Raw genomic sequence first — 24024 nt, forward strand, 5'->3', positions numbered from 1 at the left:
CGATAGATTTGCTCTGTAATGGGGGATAATATGCCAAGCCAACAATTAAAAAAAGAAAATTTTTTTTAATGATGTTAAAAAATGTGTGAAACACAAAATAAAAAGATATTTTACATAATTACATAGGTTGCAAAAAAGACCTAGGTCCATCAACCTTCTTCCACCAATTGTACATTTTGTCAGTAAATTAACTATAACCCACAGTTACGTGTATCAAGGAAATCATCCAGCCTTGTATAAAAGCTGTTATAGTGTCTGCCATTACTACCTCTTGTGGTCGGGCATTCCACAGTCTGACTGCTCTGACTGTAAAGAACCCTTTCCTATGTTTCCTGAAAACAGACACCTCCAACTGGGGGTGAAGCTGCAAGCATCTATATACTGTATTTAAAAGGGGCATTATAAGGCATGTATTCGGCGCTGGCACCTCACCATCTCAGTGTTCAGACAGAACAGTCAGAGAAACTATTTTTGAAAAGGAGAGATAGCCCTTCCAGTCCTTAAAAGACAGAACTATGGAATCACTTTCACTTATTGTTATTACTTACATATATATTCATGATACTCTTTAAAATGAAACAGAGGACTTACTAGGTGATAATTGTTCAGTGACTGGTTTAGCCGCAAAGCTGGTATGTAATTTGCTCTCTGTAAATGATGTACCAACAAGATCTCTTGATTTTGAATACCTCCGTTTGTGCGCAAATATGTATGCAAGTAATCCTATAATAAAAATAAAGATTTATTAAAGCATAAGGCAAAAGGAAACCTTCACGTTCTGTCTGAATCACTGTTCCTACCGGAACAAAAGTGACAATTCTAAAAGAAACGTCGTATAATCGCACAGGAAAATGTCCTACAATTTGTGGCAGTTAACCTTTTCCTGTCACTGCCAGTTTTAGCATTTCTGAATAGGCCATATAAAGGGTTTTTCGTGACACTGTGCTTTATTTCAGGGGTAAATTTAGGTGGATATGTCTTGAAAACAGCTGAAACTTTAACCCCTTAACGACTGCCGATACGTATTAAAACGGCAGTTGTAAAGGGCCCTTATTCCCGATTTGCTTTTAAAACGGCGATTGGGAATAAGATTGTAGCGCTGCCCGTCGGCTGTATGCGACAGCTGACACCCTGCTATAATCGGCCCTGGCCGCTTTTGTAACTGATCGGGCAAATTAACCCCTCAAATACTGCTGTCAATCGCAACAGAGCTATTTAACTGGTTGTAAGGGAGTTGCAAGATCCCCTTTGTAACCATGGGACCCACAAAATGAAAACTGCGGGTACCGATGGTTATCATGGTACCTAGAGGTCATCTGATGACCCCAGGGTACGATGGTCCGTAAGATCTAGCTATAAGCCTGGTCTCACAAGCACACTCCGTGACTCACTGACCGTCTCATGCACTGCAGTACACGAAAAATGTCCCACAGTGGGACGAAGTACAAAGAAAAGTGAAAAAGTAAAATAAAATATGTAAAAAACACACCCAAAAAAGCACACCCAAATCACAAAAAGTCATTTTGCCACTCAAAAAGCAGTGTTTGTGAAAAAAAAACAACCCAAAAACCCCCACAATTGTTAACACCGTATCCAGAACGACCAACTTTATAAAACTGGTACGTTATTTATTCCTTATGGCGAACAGCGTTAAGAAAATAAAAAAACCACCAAAAATGTCACTTTTTCATCAGACTGACTCACAAAAATTTTAATAAAAAGCTTTCAAAAAGTCATATGAAGAAAAAAAGAATGGTATAAATTAAAATCGCCAAACCGTCCCGCAAAACAAAAACTGCAATATGGCTCATTCAGCAAAAAAAAAGTTACAGTTCTCAGAATATGGCAATGTAAAAACTAATTCATTTTTGTAAAACATTGTTTTTAGTGTGTAAAAATAGCAAAGCATAAAAAAACAATATAAATCTGGTATCTCTGTAATCGTACCGACCCAATGGACAAATCAGTCTTATCACTTACCACACAGTGAACGGCGCAAAAAATAAAAAACATAAATAACTAAATTACTGTTTTTTGTTCATTGTGTCTGAATATCTGAATAAAAAGCAATCATAAAACATTATGTGCCCCAAAATGGTAACAAAAAAATCTGTAACTCGTCCCGCAAAAGAGGGATTTTTGGTACTCACCGTAAAAGCTCTTTCTTTGAGCCTTTATTGGTGGACACAGGTAGCCATGAGTGTATGCATCTGTCGCTGGGAGGCCGCTAGGCAAAAAAAGAATTAGCTCCTCCTCAGCAGTATACACCCATCGACTGGCACAAAGCTCGTCAGTTAGTGAACAAGCAGTAAGAGAAGCAACAAACAACCGAACTATATACAGGCCCAACAGAGGCACATAGGCCCAACATAGGCATAAACCAGGGAGGATGCTGTGTCCCCCAGTGAAGGCTCTAAGAAAGATTTTACAGTGAGTACCAAAAATCCATCTTTCGTTATTGCTTCATTGGTGGACACAGGTAACCATGGGATGTCCTAAATCAGTCCCAAGGAGGGAATAGAATAATTGACAAATCAGCTTGGACGGCAGGCGACCGCCGTTTGCAGAATCTTCATACCTAGGCCAGCATCAACCGAGGCATAGATATCTACTCTGTAGAACCTTGTGAAAGTGTAACGAGATGACCAGGCATCAGCTTTGCCAACAGGCCTCTGAAACCCAGATTTGCAAACAGCCCAGGAAGCCCCCAACACTTGGGTGGAGAGCGCTCTTACTCCCGGAAGGGGTGGCCTGTGTGTAGCGCGATATGCCTCCAGTATAGCCGAGCGAATTCAGCGATGGGTAGATTTTGTAGCAGGGAGATCCTTGCGATGACCCTCAGATGACAAACAAGGTGTCAGAACATCTGAATGAAGCGGTCCTTGATAGGTAGACACAGAGCTCTGCTCAGGTCCAGATTGTGAAGGGATCTTTCAAGGGGATGAACCAGAGATGACCAGAAAGAAGGCAGAACAATGTCCTCGTTGATGTGGAATGAGGAGACTACCTTAAGAAAGGAGGAACTGGTCTGAAAACTACCTTGTCCTGATGGAGAATGAGAAAAGGAGAGCGACTAGAGAGATGCCAGCTCAAACTCTTCTGATGGACGTGATGGCTACCAAAAAGGCAACCTTCCAGGAAAGGAATGACGACAAGATGTCATGGATAGGTTCGAAGGGGGCTTGCTTATTTTAGGTCCCAAAGGCCTACAGGAGGGGAATATGGCAAAGCCAGGCGAGCAACTCCATGAAGGAAGGTCTTGAGCTTGGGACGAGAAGCCAAATTCCGTTTAAAAAGAATTGAGAGTGCAGAGATCTGAACCTTGAGAGTACTGATAGAAAGCCCGGAGTCGAGTCCCAACTGGAGAAAAGCCAAGATGGATGGAAGAGAAAAAGACATGTGAGCAGAAAAGGTTGTTTTCACACCATCAAAAAAAAAAAAAAAAAGAAAAAAAAAAGGCCTTCCAAGTCCGATGTTAAATGCGTGAGGACACGGGCTTTCTTGCTCTGACCATGGTCTGTATGACCTGGGATGAAAAACATGCTTCTCTCAAAACCAATGCCATTAAATTCAGAGACCGAGAATTCTGGTGGAAGAGGGGACCCTGAGAGAGAGAGAGTAGGTCCCTTCTGGGCCAGTCTACAGCCACCAAGATTACTGGGACTCCCTCTGCCTTGATCTTCTTGATGACTCTCGGGATCAGTGGCAGAGGCGGAAAGAGGTAAGGAAGATGAAAATGAAATCATGGAATGAGGAGGGTGTCATAACCGACTGCCAGAGGGGTAGCGAGACCTGGCTACGAAGTGAGGCACCATTAGATAGACGTCGGTGGTGCCCCATCTGTGACAGATCTTATCGAACACGATGGGGTTGAGTGTCCACTCGCCCGAGGAGAGTCTGATGACTAAGGAAGTCGGCGGCCCAATTGTCCACCCCCAGAATGTGTACTGACGATATTGCTGGCACGTGTCACTCGGCCCAGACCAGAATCCATGAGACCGCCGTGATAACGGATTTGCGGCGTGTTAAGCCCTGTCGGTGTATGTATGCCACGGCTGTGGCGTTGTCTGATTGAATGCATACTGGATAACCTGCTAGGAGATTCTACCAGTGGAGAAGGGAGATGTAGAAGACTCCATCAGCCAAAAAATAAAAAAAGTTATAGGTCACAGAAAAAAGCGATACAAAATTTTTTTTTCAATAAAACACTCTTTATTGTGTAAAAGCGCCAAAACATAAAAAAAATATATAAAATGTGGCACTGATGAAAACGTACTGACCCAAAGAATAACGCTGCCTTATCAATTTTACCACATGTGGAAATGCATTAAAAAAAACAAAAAAAAAAACAAAAAAAAAAAACAATTCCTGAATTGTTGCTTTTTGTTTATTCTGCCTCCTAAAAATCGGAAGAAAAAAGCGATCACAAAATGTCACGTGTCCAAAAATGGTACCAATAAAAAACAAGCCATCACATGACTGTCGGCCAAAATATGGAAAAATTATAGCTCTCAAAATATGGCAATTCTAAAACTAGTCTATGCAAAAAAAAAAAAAAAAAAAAAAAAAAAAAAAAAAAGCGTCTTAGTGTGTGACAGCTATCAATCATAAAAATCTGATATGAATCTGGTATCGCTGTAATCGCACCGACCCGAAGAATAAGGTCGTCTAATCACTTATACCGCACGAGGAACGATGTAAAAAATAAACGCTAGGGTTAGGGTTGGGATTTTTTTAAAAGTGAAAAAAAAAAAAAAAAAAAGATGATATGGTGACTAGTGTTGAGCGGAAGTGCTCACTACTTGAGTCTGCATCGGGTGCTCAGGTATGCGCTGAGTATCGCGGATGCTCGAGTGACATGCTCAAGTCTCCGCCCCATATGCTTCGTTGCCAAAAAAAAAAAGTTGCGTTGATTGCCTGCCATGCACGAGTGGTCCCCGCATGTTTTTTTTTTTTTGGGTGTCTAACAACCATGAAACATGCGAGCGGGGACTCGAACATGTCACTCGAGCACTCGCGATACATGGTGCATACCCGAGTACTCAAGTAGCGAGCACTTGCACTCAAGACTAATGACAACTTGATGACCTAATGTTATCAAATTCTGTGTCGTACCTCTAAGTTCAAAATGTTCACTATACCCCTTGATAAAATCCTTGAGGGGTCTAGTTTTTAAAATGGGGTCACTTGTGGGGGGTTTCCACTATTTAGGCACATCAGGGGCTCTCCAAACGCGACATGGCTTCCACTCTCAATTCCAGCCAATTTTGTGTTCCTTTCTTTCTGAACCATGCCGTGCGCCAAAACAGTCTATTTTCCCCACATATGGGGTATCGGTGCACTCAGGAGAAATTGCACAACAGTTTTTGGGGTCAATTTTCACCTCTTACCTTTGTGAAAATGAAAAATTTGGGGCTAAAAGATCATTTTTGTGGAAAAAGTTAGCTTTTTTTATTTTCACGGCTCCATGTTCTAAACTACTGTGAAGCACCTTGGGGTTCAGGGTGCTCACTACACATCTAGATAAGTTCCCTGAGGGGTCTAGTTTCCAAAATTGTGTCACTTGTGGGAAGTTTCCACTGTTTAGGCACATCAGGGGCTCTCCAAACACAACATGGCATCCGCTAATTATTCAAGCAAATTTTACATTCAAAAACTCAAATGGCGCTCCTTTCTTTCTGAATCCTGCCGTGCGCCCAAACAGTGGTTTTCCCCCACATAATGGGTATCGGCGTGCTGAGGAGAAAATTGCACAACAAATTTTGGGCTTTATTTTTTCTGTTACACTTGCGAAAATAAAAATTGTGGTCTAAAGTAAAATTTTTGTGAAAAAAAAATAAAAATGTTCATTTTTTTCTTCCACATTCCAAAAATTTGTGTGAAGCACCTGAAGGGTTAATAAACTTCTTGAATGTGGTTTTGAGCACGTTGAGGGGTGCAGTTTTTAGAATGGTGTCCCTTTTGAGTATTTTCTGTCATAAAGGCCCTTCAAAGTCACTTCAAATGTGATGTGGTCCCTAAAAAAAATGGTTCTGTAAATTTTGTTGGAAAAAAGAGAAATCACTGGTCAACTTTTAACCCTTATAACTTCCTAACAAAAAAAAAAATTGGTTCTAAAATTGTGCTGATGTAAAAGTCGACACGTGGGAAATGTAAAAGTAGACACGTGGGAAATGTAAAAGTAGACACGTGGGAAATGTAAAAGTCGACACGTGGGAAATGTAAAAGTAGACACGTGGGAAATGTAAAAGTAGACATGTGGGAAATGTAAAAGTAGAAACGTGGGAAATGTAAAAGTAGAAACGTGGGAAATGTTATTTATTAACTATATTGTGCTACATATCGCTCTGATTTAAGGGCATGAAAATTCAAAGTTTGAAAATGTCTTTTTTTTTTACAAATAAATGCAAGTCATACTGAAGAAATTTTACCACAATCATGAAGTACAATATGTCATGAAAAAACATTCTCAGAATCAGGGGGATCCGTTGAAGCGTTCCAGAGTTATTACCTCATAAAGTGACAGTGGTCAGAATTGTAAAAACTGGCCTGGTCATTAATGAGCCGACCACCCTCGGGGGGTTAAAGAATCTGTCACCAAATTTTTGCTATGTAATCTGAGAGCAGCATGATTTAGAATTTGGAAAATTAGAAATTTTGAAACTCAGAATTTACTGTCATGGAGCCAGATAGCTAGGTCACAAAAAAATAGTTAAGCATTTAAGACGTTAACATAATTTTTCCAACATTTCTTTATTTTGCTTGGCTGTTAGAAGGCTTAAAAGTTAAGCAGAAATTTTTTATAGACATTTACAAAATCTATTTTTGAAGTGACTGAGGGGCATTTATATTGGAAACCCTCAAAAAGTCATGGTGTCCCCTTCCTGACCAGGCAACATTTTTTAATTCTGACCGATGTGTGGCAATAATTCTGGAATGCGACATCATATCTCAGTAATTATGACACATATTAGTGGTAAATTTAGGTCAATATGCTTTGTGTTTATGAAAAGATTGGAAATTTGACAAATTAAAAAAAAAGTCAAACTTTTCATTTTTATGCCTTTAAAAAAAGATGGTCATACCACTAAAAATAAATAAACTAATATTTGCCACATGTCTACTTTACATAAGCAACTTTTTTTTAAAACAATTTTTTTGTTACGTTACAATTGTTAAAAGTTTATCAGCAATTTTTCATTTTTCCAACAAAATAAAAAATGTTGGTTTTGTAAATTAAGTGACTTTGAGGTGCCTATGTGACAGAAAATACCCAAAAGTAACACCTTTTAAAAACTGCACCCCTCAAAGTCTTCAAAGCCACATTCAAGAAGTTTATTAACTCTTTAGGTGCTTCGCCGGAATTAAAGCAATATGGAAGAAAGAATAAATACAATTTTACATTTTTCCCACAAAAATGTTGCTGTGGTCCCAAATGTTTCATTTAAATCGAGAAAAAGGAAAGAATGTACCCCAAAATTTGTTGCAATTTCTCCCAAGTACACAGATACTCCATATGTGGAGGAAAACTACTATTTGGGCGCACGGCAGGGCTTGGAAGGGATAGAGCACCATTTGACTACAAAATTGCCTTCAATAGATAGTTAACTCCATGTCGTGTTTGCAGAGCCCCTATGTGCCTAAACAGTGGAATCCCCCTGACAAGTGACCCAAGTTTGGAAATTACACACCTCAATGAATATTTCTAGAGGTTTGGTGAGCACCTTGAACCCAGAAGTGCTTCACAGAATTTTATAACGCTAACCCGTGAAAATGAAAGATCACATTTTTCCATCAAATATGTTGGTTTTGCCCCAAACTTTTCATTTTCACAAGAGAAGCAGGAGTAATTGGGCAACAAAATTTGTTGTGCAATTTCTCCCGAGTACGTCGATAACCCATATTTAGGGGAAAACTACAGGCAGTGCTCGGAAGTAAAGGAGACATATTTGAATTTTGGTGTGCCATTTTGACTGGAATTTATTGGAGAAACCCCCCACAAGTGACCCCATTTTGGAAACTACACCACTTGAGAAATTCATCTAGGGGTGAAATGAGCATTTTTAACCCTCAGGTGACTCACAGAATTGTATAATATTGGACTGAGTAAATTGAAGAAATTGATTAACAAATTGGATAAATTTTTCGAGTTTGCCAATACCCCATATGTGGTTGAAAGCTAGTTTTAAGGCAGAGTGCAAGGCTCAGAAGGGAAGGAGCACCATAGGAGTGCAGATTTGCTGGAATGGTTTGAGGGTGCCATGTTTCATTGGCAGTGTCCCTTACATTGCCAGTTAAACAGACACCACCAATAAATTTCCACACATTACAAACTACACCCCTCAATAAATTCATGCAAGGGTGCAGTTAACATGTGGACATCACATGTGTCTCACAGCATTTTATACCATTGGGTGGTGAAGAAACAATTATCACATTTTTAACACTATAATGTTGTTTTAGCCTTAAATTTTACATTTTTATAAGAATTAATAGGAAAAATTGCACAACTACCTGTGAGGTCCATTTTTCCCCCAGAGCACCAATACCCAACATGTAGCAGGAACTACATTTCAGGCACAGTGGAAAGCTCAGAAGGGAAAGAGCACCATATTGTAGTACAGATTTTACTGTTATGATTTACGGGTGCCATGACCCACTGGAAGAGCCCCTGAGGTGCCAGAACAGCAGAACCTTACCAATAGTGACCCACATTTTACAAACTACACTTCAGTGAATTCACCCTACACCACGGGTGTGTCACAGAATTTTATACCATTGAGCAGTGAAGAAAAATAATTTAATTTTCCATTTTCACACAGGAAAATGGGTAAAAATGGTACCAAAATTTGCCACACAATTTCTTCTGAATGTGGCAATACAGCACTGCTTAGCCATACAGCGAGACTCAGGATGGAAGGAGCATTATTTGTCTCTCTGTGAACAAGTTATAGTAGAATGTGTCACAGAATAATACCTGATGAAGACACCCGAGCAGTCTCAAAAGATTGCTATTTGTTACCATCTTTTCAGTTAGCAATTAAAAGGCATCAACCACTGAGGACTCTTAAATTTGAATATTTTTCTATCTACTGTCTAACACAGTAAAAAGATATTTTTTATCCTGTATTCATACCACAAAAATGTTGTTTTACGAGGGAAAATGGGTAGAAATGGTACCAAAGTTTATCACACAATTTCTGCTGACCAAGCAATACCTCATATGTGGCTATACAGTACTGCTTACCCACATGGTGAGACTCGGGGGGAGGAAGCGCTAGGACTCTTTGAGAATAAATTATTGTAGAATAGTTTGTGGACTCCACATACAGAGCCCAACGTACCAGAAGGGCAGAACCTCCCCCTCGAGTAACCCTATTTTGGAAATTACACCCAATTGGGAATTTATTTACAGGTGTAGTGACAATTTTAATGGATGATGCAGAGTTAAAAATGCAAACCTGCCATTGTAGTGCCCATACATTATGCCCAACCTGTGCTTCCGGAAACATGTACCCCGTAATTTAAGCGGGCCCTCAACGCTACAGAAGTGCCAAATTTGTGGACGCTAAACGTGGTTTAGGCACATTGTGCAGCTTAGACGGAGGGGGGCATTTGGATCTGGGAGTGCAGAATTTGCTGGATTTCTTTTGCGGTGAGCAATTTCACTTTTCCAGAGCCTTTGTGCAACCAGTAAGGTGGAAACCCTCTATATTTCCACTGACAGGTGACGGACCTGAGTGGGGACTTGTTTTTTTGTGAATTAAATCAAAGCTTTTATTGGGAACATTTTACATAACATTTGGGATCACATCTATACTGTGCTCTACGTTGAGCACTTACATTGGGGTTTCCATCTAAATCTCCGAATGATGTGATTCAGATGAAACCCCTGAGGGATCCATTCTCCTCTATGATGATGCAACAGAGTTCCTCTGTACTCGGTCTGGTCTCTCATCATAGAGAGCAGGATAAATGTGAGCTGAGCCTTACTTAAATCTTTAGGAGGCAAAGTGAACAAATCAACAGAATTGGTTTTATTTTTAACGCCTTCACTGTGGGTCAGCATGATTACAGAGACACCAGGTTTATTACTTTTTTTGTGTTTGGCCACTTTTGCGCCCTAAACCCCCCCCCCTTTTATTAAAAAAAACACAACAGTTTTTGCATCCCCATATTTTGAGAACTATAATGTTTGTATATTTCTGCTGACAGTCATGTGAGGACTATAGCTTTTTTTTTTTTTTATTTCTCCACTGATGAAGCTGTATGGCGTCTTTTTTTTGAGGGAGAAGATGACGACGTTACCAGCTATTTAAATACGTCTTTTTTATTGCATTTTGTTCCACTTTTTTCAATGGTATGATGAAAAAGCATAGTTTGCCATTTTATGGTGTTCACTGAAGGGGTTAAATAGTGAGTTTTATAGTTCGGGTCGTTTTGGATGTGGTAATACAAAATGAGCACTTTTTCGTTTCTCTTTACAGACATATACATATTTATTGAATTATTTTTAATTTTTTGTTCTTATTTAAAAATATTTTTTAAATTTTTTAGTTTTTTTACTTTACTTCATTCCTTTATGGGATTTTACCTTTTATTACTCTGATCACTGGGATAATGCATTACACCTGTCAGTGTTACACAAACAAAAGACTTTTAGGCCATCCTTCTTGCATGGTCTAACAGGCCACTGTAGCTGGCAGACGGAGGTCATTATTTGACCTCAGATTGCCATGACTGCCATCAGGAGCCCGTGTTTGTGTCGCAGGGGTGCTGATTGGGTGGGAGAGGGCTTCTAAAAGCTGCGATAGCGAGAACGAGACAGACAGAGTAAAGAAACTTTCTACAGTCATGGTTATGCTGGCTTTATGGCCTCTTACTTGTTCAGAATCTGTGAAGGCAAGCTTCAGCAAATCTTCCACAAGCCCCATTTCTTGACATGTTTCATACATATGTTTCAGCAGCTCTTCAACATTCAATCGGCTGGAGTGGAGCTTTTGCAGATTCCAGGCCTCAAAAATGTGCCTACAAATTGTGATAGGTCATTAAATATACAGCCAGTGGATACCATAAACCTATCGCTGTGCCCCAATTCATCATGATTCTTTAATTGTCTAAAGACAACTAGAAATTAACATGTGACAAAGGCAACAAAACTTACCTGTTTTCTAAAAATACAGTCATGTGACGTTTGACCTCTGCACTGTTGAATATTGGAGGCTTCATAGCTAGAATATAGCGTAGGGCCAGTCTGTGGTCTCCATGGCACATTAAGGTCTCTATAATCAGATTGTGCTGCCATGGCATTACCTTACTTGTGGCAGGATGGAGCAGACAGTCCACTGAATTCTAGAAGTGGAAAAAAGATCTGTTATTCTTTCTTAAAGGGAACCTATCACCTCCAAAAAACATATTTCTCTGCAAAATGAGTGGTAATAATGGCCCTCTGCAGACTGACTGGCTGCTCTGCAGAGCGTCAACTGCAGGGACAGTGATTCCAGTCACGCTCACTGTATGGACTAGCAGCTCCCTGCACCATCCTATGGAAGAGAGCAAAGGAAAAGGAAAAAAATCTACAATAAAACTTAACCCTTTCAGGGCATGGTGATTTTTTTATTTTTGCAGTCATTTTTTTTACCTTTCGCCATCAAAAAATGTATGAGGGCTTATTTTTTACAGGACAAATTTTAATTTTGAATAGTGCCAATCATTTTACCACACAATATACTGAATAATGGTAAAACAAGCTTCAAGTGGGTTCAAATGGAGGAAAAAAAATGCATCCCAATCCTCCATTATTGGATTTTATTTTTTTTGAGGGTGTTCATTTGGCGGTTGACGGCAGTCCGATTACAGTGATACCAAACATGCAGCAATTTCTCTATATTTAACTAGAGACTTTGAGAACATGTTTCATGTGTAACTGGACACAATGGTTGCAGTGAGGAATAAATATGGTTTTTTTCTCATTTTGGCTCTGTTGCGATGATATTAGCAATGTATTTTGCACCTAACAAGTTAACAATTGTTAAGTGCAAGGGGGTGTTCTTGTTTCCACAGGGGGTTGTGCACTTTTCCTCCAATCATAAGCAGGCAGCAACAAAGCATATAAAGAACACCCCCCACCATAGCTTAGAGCAGGTTTCTCAGTGTGCGATGTACCTCTTCTAGCCTAACCTCCTGCATGAGTGGCAGTGTGCAGGGAGGGGCAGTACAGCGGAGTTTAAAGGGAATCTGCCACCCCCTGGGAGATAGCAGACCTCTAATATGGCCATACAGGGGATAGAAAACGTGCTTTTATAAAAACACATATCTCTGCAATCAGACCTCTACTATGGGCCATACAGGTAGTATAGAGTTACTTTTCTATAACCTGCATGCCCATAGTAGAGGTCTGATATCACCGGGGGGGTGACAGATTCCCATCAGACCTCTACTATGGGCCATACAGGTAGTATAGAGTTACTTTTCTATAACCTGCATGCCCATAGTAGAGGTCTGATATCACCGGGGGGGTGACAGATTCCCATCAGACCTCTACTATGGGCCATACAGGTAGTATGGAGTTACTTTTCTATAACCTGCATGCCCATAGTAGAGGTCTGATATCACCGGGGGGGTGACAGATTCCCATCAGACCTCTACTATGGGCCATACAGGTAGTATAGAGTTACTTTTCTATACCCTGCATGCCCATAGTAGAGGTCTGATATCACCGGGGGGGGGGGTGACAGGTTCCCATCAGACCTCTACTATGGGCCATACAGGTAGTATAGAGTTACTTTTCTATCACCTGCATGCCCATAGTAGAGGTCTGATATCACCGGGGGGGGGTGACCGGTTCCCTTTAAATGTGTCCCATAAACCCTTCTGTCAGCTCTTTTCTAATCACTGATCGCACTGCAGACATAAACGGGATTACATCCTACTCACTGACAAACCTGCTCTACGCTATGGTGGGGCGTGTTTGCTATGTTGCTGCCGGCTTATGGATTGGTCAGCATCATACAGGTGTAAGAACCATACGTCACCAGTGACATCTCTGTGATAACTCATTAGGGGTAAAATTTAAGAAAAAAAAAAAAAAAGAGGAAAAAAACACAAAACAAACATTTTATACTGCTCTGCAACCATTATTATATCCAGTTGAACATGGAAAATTTGGTGACCGGTCCTCTAAGTGGTCTTAGAAAGCAAAACATTATTTTGTGTTGCCATTTTCCTAGACTCTTGTGTGCTATCCTGACATTTTTATTGAAACCAATTTTGTGTACATATAATGCACGGTTTGCTTATTAATTACTTTTTTCCAGGTTGGTGAGGTGACCCAAAAAAATGAAATTCTAGCTTTTTTTTTTTATGGAGTTCACTAATGGGTTAATTCGTTACGTATTTTAATGGACTGTACTTTTATGAATGCAGCAACAACAAATGTTTTTGTTCCTTTATTTTTAAACTGAGGAAAAGGGGGCGATTTTAATTTATTCAACTTTTAAAAACTTTTTATTCACATTTTTGTGAAACCGGTGATCGTTTATAGCACATACAGTAATGCAGTATATACAGTGGGGAAAAAGTATTTAGTCACCAATTGTGCAAGTTCTCCCACTTAATAAGATGAGAGGCCTGTAATTGACATCATAGGTAGACCTCAACTATGAGAGACAACATGACAAAACAAATCCTGAAAATCACATTGTCTGATTTGGAAAGATTTTTTTTTTCACATTTTGGTGGAAAATAAGTATTTGTCAATTACAAACAAGCAAGATTTCTGGCTCTCACAGACCTGTAACTTCTTCTTTAAGAGGCTCCTCTGTCCTCCACTGTAGTACTGGCTCCTGTTTGAACTTGTTATCATTATAAAAGACACCTGTCCATAACCTCAAACAGTCACACTCCAAACTTCACTACGGTGAAGACGAAAGAGCTGGCGAAGGACACCAGAAACAAAATTGTAGCCCTGCACTAGGCTGGGAAGACTGAATCTGCAATAGGCAAGCAGCTTGGTGTGAAGAAATCAACTGTGGGAGCAATAATCAGAAAATGGAACACATACAAAGACCACGGATATTCTCCCTCCATCTGGGGCTCCACACAAGATCTCACCCCGTGGGGTTAAAATGATCTCCAGAATGGTGAGCAAAAATCCCAGAACCACACGGGGGGACCTAGTGAATGACCTGCAGATAGCTGGGACCAACTTTACAGGCTACCATCAGTAACACACTACGCCACCAGGGACTCAGATCCTGAAGTGCCAGACGTGTCCCCCTGCATAAGCCATTACATGTCCGGGCCCGTCTGAAGTTTGCTAGAGAGCATTTGGATGATCCAGAAGAGTATTGGGAGAATGTCATATGGTCATCTGAAACCAAAGTAGAACTGTTTGGTAGAAGCACAACTCAGCGTGTTTGGAGGAGAAAGAATGTGGAGTTGCATCCAAAGAACACCATACCTACTGTGAAGCATGGGGGTTGCAACGTCATGCTTTGGGGCTGTTTCTCTCGCAAGGGACCAGGGCGACTGATCCGTGTACAAGAAAGAATGAATGGGGCCAAGTATCATGAGATTTTGAGTGAAAACCTCCTTCCATCAGCAAGGGCATTGAAGATGAAACGTGGCTGGGTCTTTCAGCATGACCATGATACTAAGCACACCGCCAGGGCAAAGAAGAAGTTTCTTCGTAAGAAGCATTTTTAAAGGTCCTGGAGTGGCCTAGCCAGTCTCCAGATCTAAACTCTATAGAAAATCTTTGGAGGGAGTTGAAAGTCCGTGTTGCCCAGTGACAGCCCCAAAACATCACTGCTCTAGAGGAGATCTGCATGGAGGAAAGGGCCAACATACCAGCAACAGTGTGTGCCAACCTTGTGAAGACTTACAGAAAACGTTTGACCTCTGTCATTGCCAACAAAGGATATATAACAAAGTATTGAGATGAACTTTTGTTATTGACCAAATATTTATTTTCCACCAAAATTTAAAAAAAAAAATCTTTCCAAATCAGACAATGTGATTTTCAGGATTTGCTTTCTCATTTTGTCTCTCATAGTTGAGGTCTACCTATGATGACAATTACAGGCCTCTCGCATCTTTTTAAGTGGGAGAACTTGCACAATTGGTGGCTGACTAAATACTTTTTTTCCCCACTGTAGTTGAGATCGTGGTATTAAGAGGACAATGACAGAATCTTCAGCATACCACCGGCTGTCATAGTAACTAATCGGTCCCCACCAGATTGGCAGCAGTGTTTAAATTGGTAACCATCGCAACGGAAACTTCTCTCCGGCAGCGGCTGTTAGAGACTGATGTCAGCTATGTCTTACAGCCAGCATTAGCCAAGTGTGGAAGACGCTCAGCTCCTAAGTCCCCTCCACACATGCGGACCCCTTCCTAGGATGTGAATTCATGTCCTAATTCTGGAAAATTAACTTTTTTTCATCCCTTTCTCCAGTAAGCTTTCCAGACATGATTCCATAGCCACTTACCTGCAGATTACCACTATATATGCAGATAAATAGCATATTTTTTTGGAGGTGACAGGTTACCTTAAAGATGTGCAGAAGCCGGCAGCTCAGAGAAATGAGTAATAAAATCCTTAAAAGCAGTTGTCTGGGACTTTGCTAGTGACGGATTATCGTTACGATAGGTCATCAATATCTGAATGCTGGGGGTGTGACATTTAACTCCCCCCCCACCAATCAGATGCTTTAAGTGTCAGCTGTGGAGCTGCACAGCGCCATCAACTATAAAGTGGCCACAACCTGGTACTACACATTTGCCGCCTGTACAGTACACGGAAGAGACTACTGTGCAGTTGTCGGACTGTGTAATTCCGCTTCACAACTGAGTACGTCTGGCTGCCACTGGCAACTGGAAGAGCTGATAAGTGGGGGTGTGGAGAGTCTCACCCCCAATGATTGGAAACTGGTGACCTATCCTAAAGATTGTGAATCAATATTAAAGTCCCAAACCCTTTAACATACATAACATCAATTATAGACTATATATACATAGACACACACTGTATATTCAATTGCCGCAGCGCCTTGAGCAATGACGATGCTGTAGTTCCCAGCGGGTGACAGGTTGATGTGGACACAAGACAAGAATCGCAGACGTCTGCTCTGACAAAATAGTAAAGGCTGCAGTCAATACGCTGCGGATTTGCTGCGGCAGTCATGTGAAACAACAATGTCACCTGCCAGGAATAGCAGCGACTATCTCGCTTGACTGCCAACCGTTGCGGAAGACTAATATACATTACTTTTCATTTCTAGGGGGAATGGAGTTAAGGGTTTGTCGGTAGTGGACAACCCCTGTAAATGAAGTGTGTATCTGAAGTAAAATGGTATGGATTGTGTGGAAGGACAAAACTCTAAATTCTCCGTTTTCTATTAGAGCCAGATCAGCTACATGTCAGCATTTCTGAAGGGGTTTCTTCTTTATAAAGCAAAGTGAAAAGGTATTTTTACTGAACCGGTTGAGTTCAGTAGAATTACCAGGATGATATTACCAGCCCAGATATCTACACAACCTTAAGGGTACTATAATAATTAAAAATACAAGTAAACAGTAAAAACAATACCTGATAATCATTGTGATCCAGAAGCCAAAAGCCTTGAGTAAGTTTTATTAGACCACAAGGGATGGAAAAAGCTGCGGGAAATGATTCTATGGAAGAATCCGGCTTATCTGAGAACGAGTACATGACATCCAACAAAAAATAGACCATCTGGTATACAAGTGGTTAAGGTTATTTGCAATACATAGTCTTGTAAATAATTATAAATGTTTTGCACAAAACTATATGTTTTGGTTTAGACAAGAGAACTCTAGCTTAATTTGTGAAAGAAATTGGTGAACTTTTGGCCCACAGTGTTGCACTTTAAGCCAGGCCTTTTCCACTAAACCATACGCCTTTGTCTGGCATAAATCACAAATATGGTGGAAATCATGAGACCTTTTTGTTTTAGGTCATCTGGTAAACGGAAAAAGGATACAATTGTGTGTTTGTTTATTTCATCTGTATCTTCTAGTAGATACACGTCTAGAAGTGCCTGCAACACACAGTGTTAAAGATCAGTTAGCAAGAACGAAAAAAGTTAAAAAGGGGTATTCCCATCACAAAGATCAAGCAGTAGTTATAATATTAGCAAATACCTCCAATTAAAAATTAAGTATAGTTCTTCAGATTCACTATGTCGCTTACCTCATGTGCATCCATGGATAATACCACTAGCAACTAACTCACTATATGATTTATCATAACCATAGATACCCAAGTTACTGGAATGACAACTGACAACGTGCAGGTATGGTCAGCTGTAAGAGACAGCAGCCATCGTGATTCAGCGCAGTGACAGGACCTCGCAGCGGCGTACATGAACAGCAGTTTGCGGGAATGCACTACCCTAAGTGCCGTACATATATGGCAGATGTTGTGAAGGGGTAAATAATACCATATCGTATATCATTCTTCTTCCGAGTTAAGTTGTATGACTATCATATTTTCTGTGCATGATTATAGGGGCAGCCATCCGATATGATGCTCCATTTCTAATCGGGGATAAATGTTCCTCTTTGGGAATGAAAGTTCCACGTTGGTGTGGGTCCCAACACCCAGACACCAACCGATTAGCAAGTCATCACCCATACTGCAAATAAGTGATAAAGGGGCTGTCCGGTTAAAACTAGTTGAGAGAGATGCTTTAGGGAGATAAAAAGTAGCATAGGACTATTATGAAGAAATTGAACATTTGTAAGTTTCAGCTTTACTTTTTTTTTAAATTTTTCATACTACTATATTGAAAGAATAAGAAAAAAAATCAAAAAAGATGTTCAACATACCATATAAAGTACTGAAAAATGGGAAGACAACAGCAATGTGACCCAGTATATTCAATGAGAAAGGGATTTTACAGTAAGAAAAATGCAATTTTCACAATAATATAATTGCGAGTTACAGGACCGTGAGCATCCCAGAGAACGCCCAATGGTTGGGGAAAAACAACAAATAACAAACCGCATACCAGACTGCAGCATCATATATCACAAGTTGGCAGAAGCCATAGTGTAAATCTTGTAAAATTTTACAAAAAGTGTGGACAGAGGCCAGATAGCAGCCAACCAGACTGCCCAGGAGGCTCCGACCAACCTTGTGGAATCAGCAGTTATCTTGAACAGTGGAGATTTACCCTTGGTCTTGTTAGCTTGCATAATAGCGAAACTGATCAATATGGGAATGGTTGTCTTGGAGGTTGACCAGCCTAGTGTGACCCATCAGGGATCACAAAAAGAGAATTGGATCTCTGGAAGATTTCCATAAGAAAGATAGGCCCTAATGGCTCTGACCATATCTAGACAGAGGGAAAACACTCACAGGGACCAGCAGGAGGATAGGCACAAGGAGGGGAGAACAATGTTATCATTAATGGGGAATGACTTGATCAACTTTTGGAAAACAATGTAGCACAGAGAACAAGAACAGCTTGTCCTGATAGGGAACAAAATAAGAGAGCCCCGCAGGAAAGGGAAGTGTGCTCAGGCACGCTATCAATGGAGGTTATTGCCACAAGAAATCACACCTTTTGTAAATACGAGACACGCCACAGAAGCATGACATCAACTTGCTGCCACTTTTTAGAGTCCTGAACTTTTATCTGAGGGATACTGAATGAGAGAAGAGCAAGGTAGTGGCTCTAGACACTAGCTACCTGGGCTTCAACAGAGGGAGGTATAGAAAATTTGACAACTAATTACTCTGCAAGGAGAAAATTACCTCAAACCTCCTAGAGGAAGGCACGAGTTAGTCCGTACTGCCATTCTTTGGTAAGAGCATCACCAAGTCTTCATGGTTGGAAAAGAGAATGGTTGCCGGACTTGACGTAAGGAAACTACTTTTTGGGAAGGAGAGGAGGACACTACTTACTTGACTTCGAGGGTGGCCCTCATTGCCCAGCAAAGGTCATGCAATGCAGAGGCTAGCTTAGTATTCTGCTCAGACTCAGAATCACTCAGAGGTAACCCCTGGAGAATCAGACTGGGCAGGGGCAGACGCAATCTCATCCGCGGTGGCACTGTCCGAGGAATGCCAGAGGATGTGTGGGAAGAAATCCTATGTCTTGTGAAAGCATCTGTGCATAGGGAAGTATGCGCCTCAATTTCTATGTGAGACAGGGCAGAATTACTCGACTTAGGAAAGAAAACATTGACACGCAAGTTGGGCTAGCAAGCGATCTAGAGAAATCAACTGTGGACTGGGAGAGGGTGGCCAGGTTACTTTGAGCCAAAGTCAAAGATCTGGCACATGCTGCTCAGTTCTTTAGGGGAATCTAAGGGGTTGTGAGTAGGCGAAGCGTTAAGGCAGCCTCACTGACCACATGTTAAACATTTGTCACAGAGCAAACAAACAAAATAGGTGACCAGTGCAACAGGGGGAAAGCTTCCTAAAATAAGTTCTCCCTTGGAAAAGGACATGGCACATAGAAAAAAATTAAATAGGACCAGGACGACGCCTAAAAGTACCAGGGAGAGGTTCAAGAGCCGTAAAATCACAGAACTGCGTCCCAAAATTATGTTGGCAGCAGAAAGGTGGCTGGAGCTGTAGAAAGGAGGTGTAGACGAACAGGAAGACCAGATGGAGGCAAAGGAGAAGCCCAGGACTGAAAGCCAGTAAAAAAAAAAAAGTGACCGTCCCACAAACAGCGTGAAAAGTGCCCATTGACAACAAAAAGTCAAGCCTCAGATTATCCCGAGCAGGGAGAGCGAGATAAAATAGTTTTATGATATAGCACTACAAATTAGATTTTGAAAATTAGGAAATAAAAAGGAGACAATCCCCAAACAAACCCAGGAGGAAGCCCCTAAGGCAGAGGTTTGGAGGAGCAATTCAGTAGGCAACAGTGCGATTTGGGGGAGGGTGGGTTATAATACTCATCCTTCCAATTTTTTTTGGAAGTCCACAGGCTAAACCCTTCAGGAACCTCTACGGATTAGGGGCTCAATAGCACTCCACTGCAGCATCAGCCTTGGTGGATCGATGACCGGCGGAGATGGATGAGGAATAAAAGTTATTTCATTGAGTTGCTGGACAACCTTCTGTTGCCCGCTAAGCATTAGGAACTTTACATCAACTTCAGAGGCAGACATTTGAAATAGTAGCGATATATCCAATAACTTTTGTTAAAGCTACCGGATAAAGTATAAAGGTCTAAAACTGCAATGGAAAAAAGGAGGGAAAAATGTTCCAGCTTCTAACATCCAAGAATTTATTGAAGTAATCGATAAAAAGATGGTATGAAAATGTTTTCAAACGCTTAAAGAGGACCACACACCAGAACCTTTACTGATCATAATGAAGAGTCCACAGCAGAAACAGATCAGATACTTTCCATGCTGTTTTACACTGAACATGCATTTCAATGAGGTTCAGTTGTAAGTTCCACTTCAGCACCCAATTAGCATTAACACTTTGGAAGAGAAAGAACTTGGCCTGTGATGTATAGTTAAATGGGTTTGAAGTGATTGGAACAGTACTAAACAGTTATGGCATAAACATAAGATTGCCTTATTGGTTTTTCTTACATGCAAGGTAGCAGGTGGATATTTGCCTGAGCCACCGTCTCTCTTCCATAAATGCTCAACTCTTTCTCCAAGCCGAGAAATCAGGTTATCGATCATCAAGGTAGAATTCCATTTACCTCTGTAACATAGGAAACATAAAAAGTGTTACCTTTATACCCCTAAAAGCAATAAAAAAAATGTTGCGCAATATTATTAATCAGTTTGTATAACTCCTTAAAGGCAAGGGTCACGTTTGGCCTTCAGAACAATTTTTTAATTTTGTAATCTCTGCCTTCTGAAAATGTCTGAGAAGTTTTATTCATCTGTTATCATGGCCATATACATTTACAAATTTAAAATGTTTTCTTATATTTAATTAAATGTTACTTTTTTTCTCCCCCTTAACAGTCTCAGATTTGGATGTTGTCAATAAGTATTCAGCCCAGAGTCATTTATATACGGTCAGACCTGGACACTCCAGCGCTTCTAGAACCTTGTAATTGTGGCTTTCCAGCAGCACAAAGTAACATGTAGGTCGGACAGCAATTAACAGCCTCTGATCTATACAGAAGAACCTAATCCAATCCGGTCCCAATGATGGCATTTACACCAAAAGCTCTCTGCTCCAACTAAAACGTGTGCACTTTCATGCGGCAGAAATGGGGTGATGGAGAAGGATGAATGTGTTACCTAGCATGCAATTTTTGGGGAATAAATCCAATAAAAGGAGCAAGACTCTTTCCTTTAGATTTTTCAATTTTGTGTCAAGGGAAAAAAAAAAAAAAAACACCATCAGCAAAGGGCTTATTCAGACGTCTAAGCACAGACGCTAATGCACAGACTGGCTGCGGGTCTCCAGACCCAAGCGTGACAGCTTCATGTATTTCTATGAGCCGGTCACTCTCGAGTCTGGAGAGCAGTGGCCAGAATGTGCATTGCAGTTCCATCTCAGACAGTTTTTATGGACGTCTGAATGAGCTCCAATAGGGATTTCTGACAAACTGACTAGAAAAAGTGGTAGGGAACTGAAGTCCGTATTACAGAAAACAGAGCAACATTTTCACTACCTAGACAAATGCTCCAACTTTTTCCGACGCTCAGCATAGTAGTGCTGAACCAGTTGATAATTGTAGTATGGCCTGGTCAACTGCACGGCTCCATCTGACAGAATGAACAAGGAAAAAAAAGGGAGAATAAACACAAGTATATAGCAAAATGAAAAACAAACAGTACATTCATTTTGTTTTGGTCAAGAAAATCGTGACAATTGCAGCAAAACATTTATTAGTTAAGGGGGTTGTTCGGTCACAACAAATTTGATGACCTATCCAACAAGGCCATTGGCTAATTTAAAAAAAAAGTTCTTGCTCTAGATCAAAAGTGCATAATCTGTGGCCCAGGATACCCTTCTGTGTGCCCTCAACCATGTGCTTGGTCATATGTATTTTATATGTCATGGAGAAGACCAGCGAGGCATAGCACTGAAAGGGAAGGTAATTATGGTGTGCTGTGGGGTCATTTCTGGGGGAGCCGTATTGTGGCAGAATGTGCGAATCCTGATTCCTGTAGCACAGAAAGGAGTAGATCAGATGAAGAAATGTCACATGCGTGAATGGCCCTTATATGCATTGTAGATGATGGGAGAAGGGAAACACTAAACTGTTTCAGTGTCCTACACACAGTACAGACAAAAAGTTTGGACACACCTTCTCATTGAAAGATTTTTCTGTATTTTCATGACTATGAAAATTGTCCATTCACACTGAAGGCATCAACAGGACAATGACCCCAAACACACCTCCAGGCTGTGTAAGGGCTATTTGACCAAGAGAGAGAGTGATGGGGTGCTACGCCAGATGACCTGGCCTCCACATTCACCAGACCTGAACCCAATCGAGATGGTTTGGGGTGAGCTAGACCGCAGAGTGAAGGCAAAAGGGCCAACAAGTGCTAAGCATCTCTGGGAACTCCTTCAAGATTGTTGGAAGACCATTTCCGGTGACTACCTCTTGAAGCTCATCAAGAGAATGCCAAGAGTGTGCAAAGCAGTCATCAAAGCAAAAGGTGGCTACTTTGAAGAACCTATAATATAAGTCATATTTTCAGTTGTTTCACACTTTTTTGTTAAGTATATAATTCCACATGTGTTAATTCATAGTTTTGATGCCTTCAGTGTGAATGTACAATTTTCATAGTCCTGAAAATACAGAAAAATCTTTAAATGAGAAGGTGTGTCCAAACTTTTGGTCTGTACTGTATACTACAATGTATAGAGCTGAATGCATGGTCTCTTACTTTCTGGTCAGCAAACCAATTAGAATGGTACCTCTATTTTCCTCACGAGTGGGAGCTCTATAAATTGAACCAGCAACTAGTTGTTATTTATGGCACATACTTTCAATATAAAGTAAATGTCTCAGAAGGTAAGTCTTTAGTACTATTGCAGGCCATGGAGTTGGTTCGATCAGACCATGTTGTTCTCGGACCCAAAAAGGCTGTGCATTGGAGATGTTTTCTGCCCTGAAGGTTTATGCCGGGGTCCCACTAGCTTATGGCATCAGAAATGCTAATGAGTGTGGGCTCCTGCTCTGCTGGGAGCGTTAGCTGAGTGTCAGTGCCCGGATTCTCTCGCATGAGGGGATCGCAGCACAGCTGGAGAGGGGACGGAGAAAGTCATTTCTCCATCTCCTGTTGCCGGCGGGAATCGCACTGCACTCGGGTGATATCCAAGTGCAGTGTGATGTTTCACACGCACCCATAGACTTATATGGGCGCGTACAATCCAATTCTCGGGTACAATCGTTTTCGCATGAGAAAATAATCGCAGATGTGAGCTACACCATAGGGTAACATTGGGGTGAGTGCAATCTGATTTTTTTATTGGATTGAACAGCAAGTGGGAGCAAGCCCTTACCTGGGTTATCTGGCAGAAGACCACAACGACAAAACCAAAGGACTACAGAGGCATAGTGACTTAAGAGCTTGGTCACTGAAAGCTTATTGGTTAAGTTAACTAATCCTAATGAAGGAAAATAGGAAATGTTTAAGTCAAATAATGTAGGAAACACGTTAAAATATTTTGCTGTATTTGATACACATTACTTATTTGATGATACTGCCTAGGGCAAAAATCCGCTGACAAATGAAAACTGCATTAGACTGGGTAGAAGCCAAGAAGAATAATTGTCAACTTGATTTCCTTAACTTCTGGGTACTAGAAAAACTCAATGAAATGCACCCCATGGTGAGGGAAAGGGTCTATGTAGAAAAAGTTACGTTTTTGTAGGGTTCTTAGCATTTTGTCCTAATCACAAACTAATTCAAATGTTGATACTGACTGAGAAACCTGCTGACATGTAAGAAGTTTGGATCTGAAAGGATGGTGGCAGCTCAGCACTTGTAGCACTTCAGCTGTGACTGCCCGGCCTCTGACTCCACTTGCAAATCCAGCAACAG

The 24024-nt window shown here is 40.8% G+C and overlaps 1 protein-coding gene across 1 annotated transcript in view; it reads right to left on the reverse strand.

The window, feature by feature from the left end:
• The window catches only part of LOC141219300 (protein ELYS-like), a 111846-nt gene that overhangs the window by 44718 nt on the left and 43104 nt on the right, over nucleotides 1-24024 (reverse strand). The window contains exons 16-23 of the mRNA XM_073666068.1: nucleotides 23483-23587; nucleotides 21636-21729; nucleotides 20590-20707; nucleotides 17007-17063; nucleotides 16592-16738; nucleotides 11165-11352; nucleotides 10884-11028; nucleotides 592-723 (exon numbers count right to left, since the gene is read on the reverse strand). Of these exons, the coding sequence (XP_073522169.1) occupies nucleotides 592-723; nucleotides 10884-11028; nucleotides 11165-11352; nucleotides 16592-16738; nucleotides 17007-17063; nucleotides 20590-20707; nucleotides 21636-21729; nucleotides 23483-23587 (986 nt within the window). The remainder of the gene's footprint in view (nucleotides 1-591; nucleotides 724-10883; nucleotides 11029-11164; nucleotides 11353-16591; nucleotides 16739-17006; nucleotides 17064-20589; nucleotides 20708-21635; nucleotides 21730-23482; nucleotides 23588-24024) is intronic.

Source organism: Phyllobates terribilis, unplaced genomic scaffold, assembly GCF_046119375.1.
Source record: "Phyllobates terribilis strain yellow unplaced genomic scaffold, ASM4611937v1 Scaffold_260__1_contigs__length_2691941, whole genome shotgun sequence".
NCBI lineage: Eukaryota > Metazoa > Chordata > Amphibia > Anura > Dendrobatidae > Phyllobates > Phyllobates terribilis.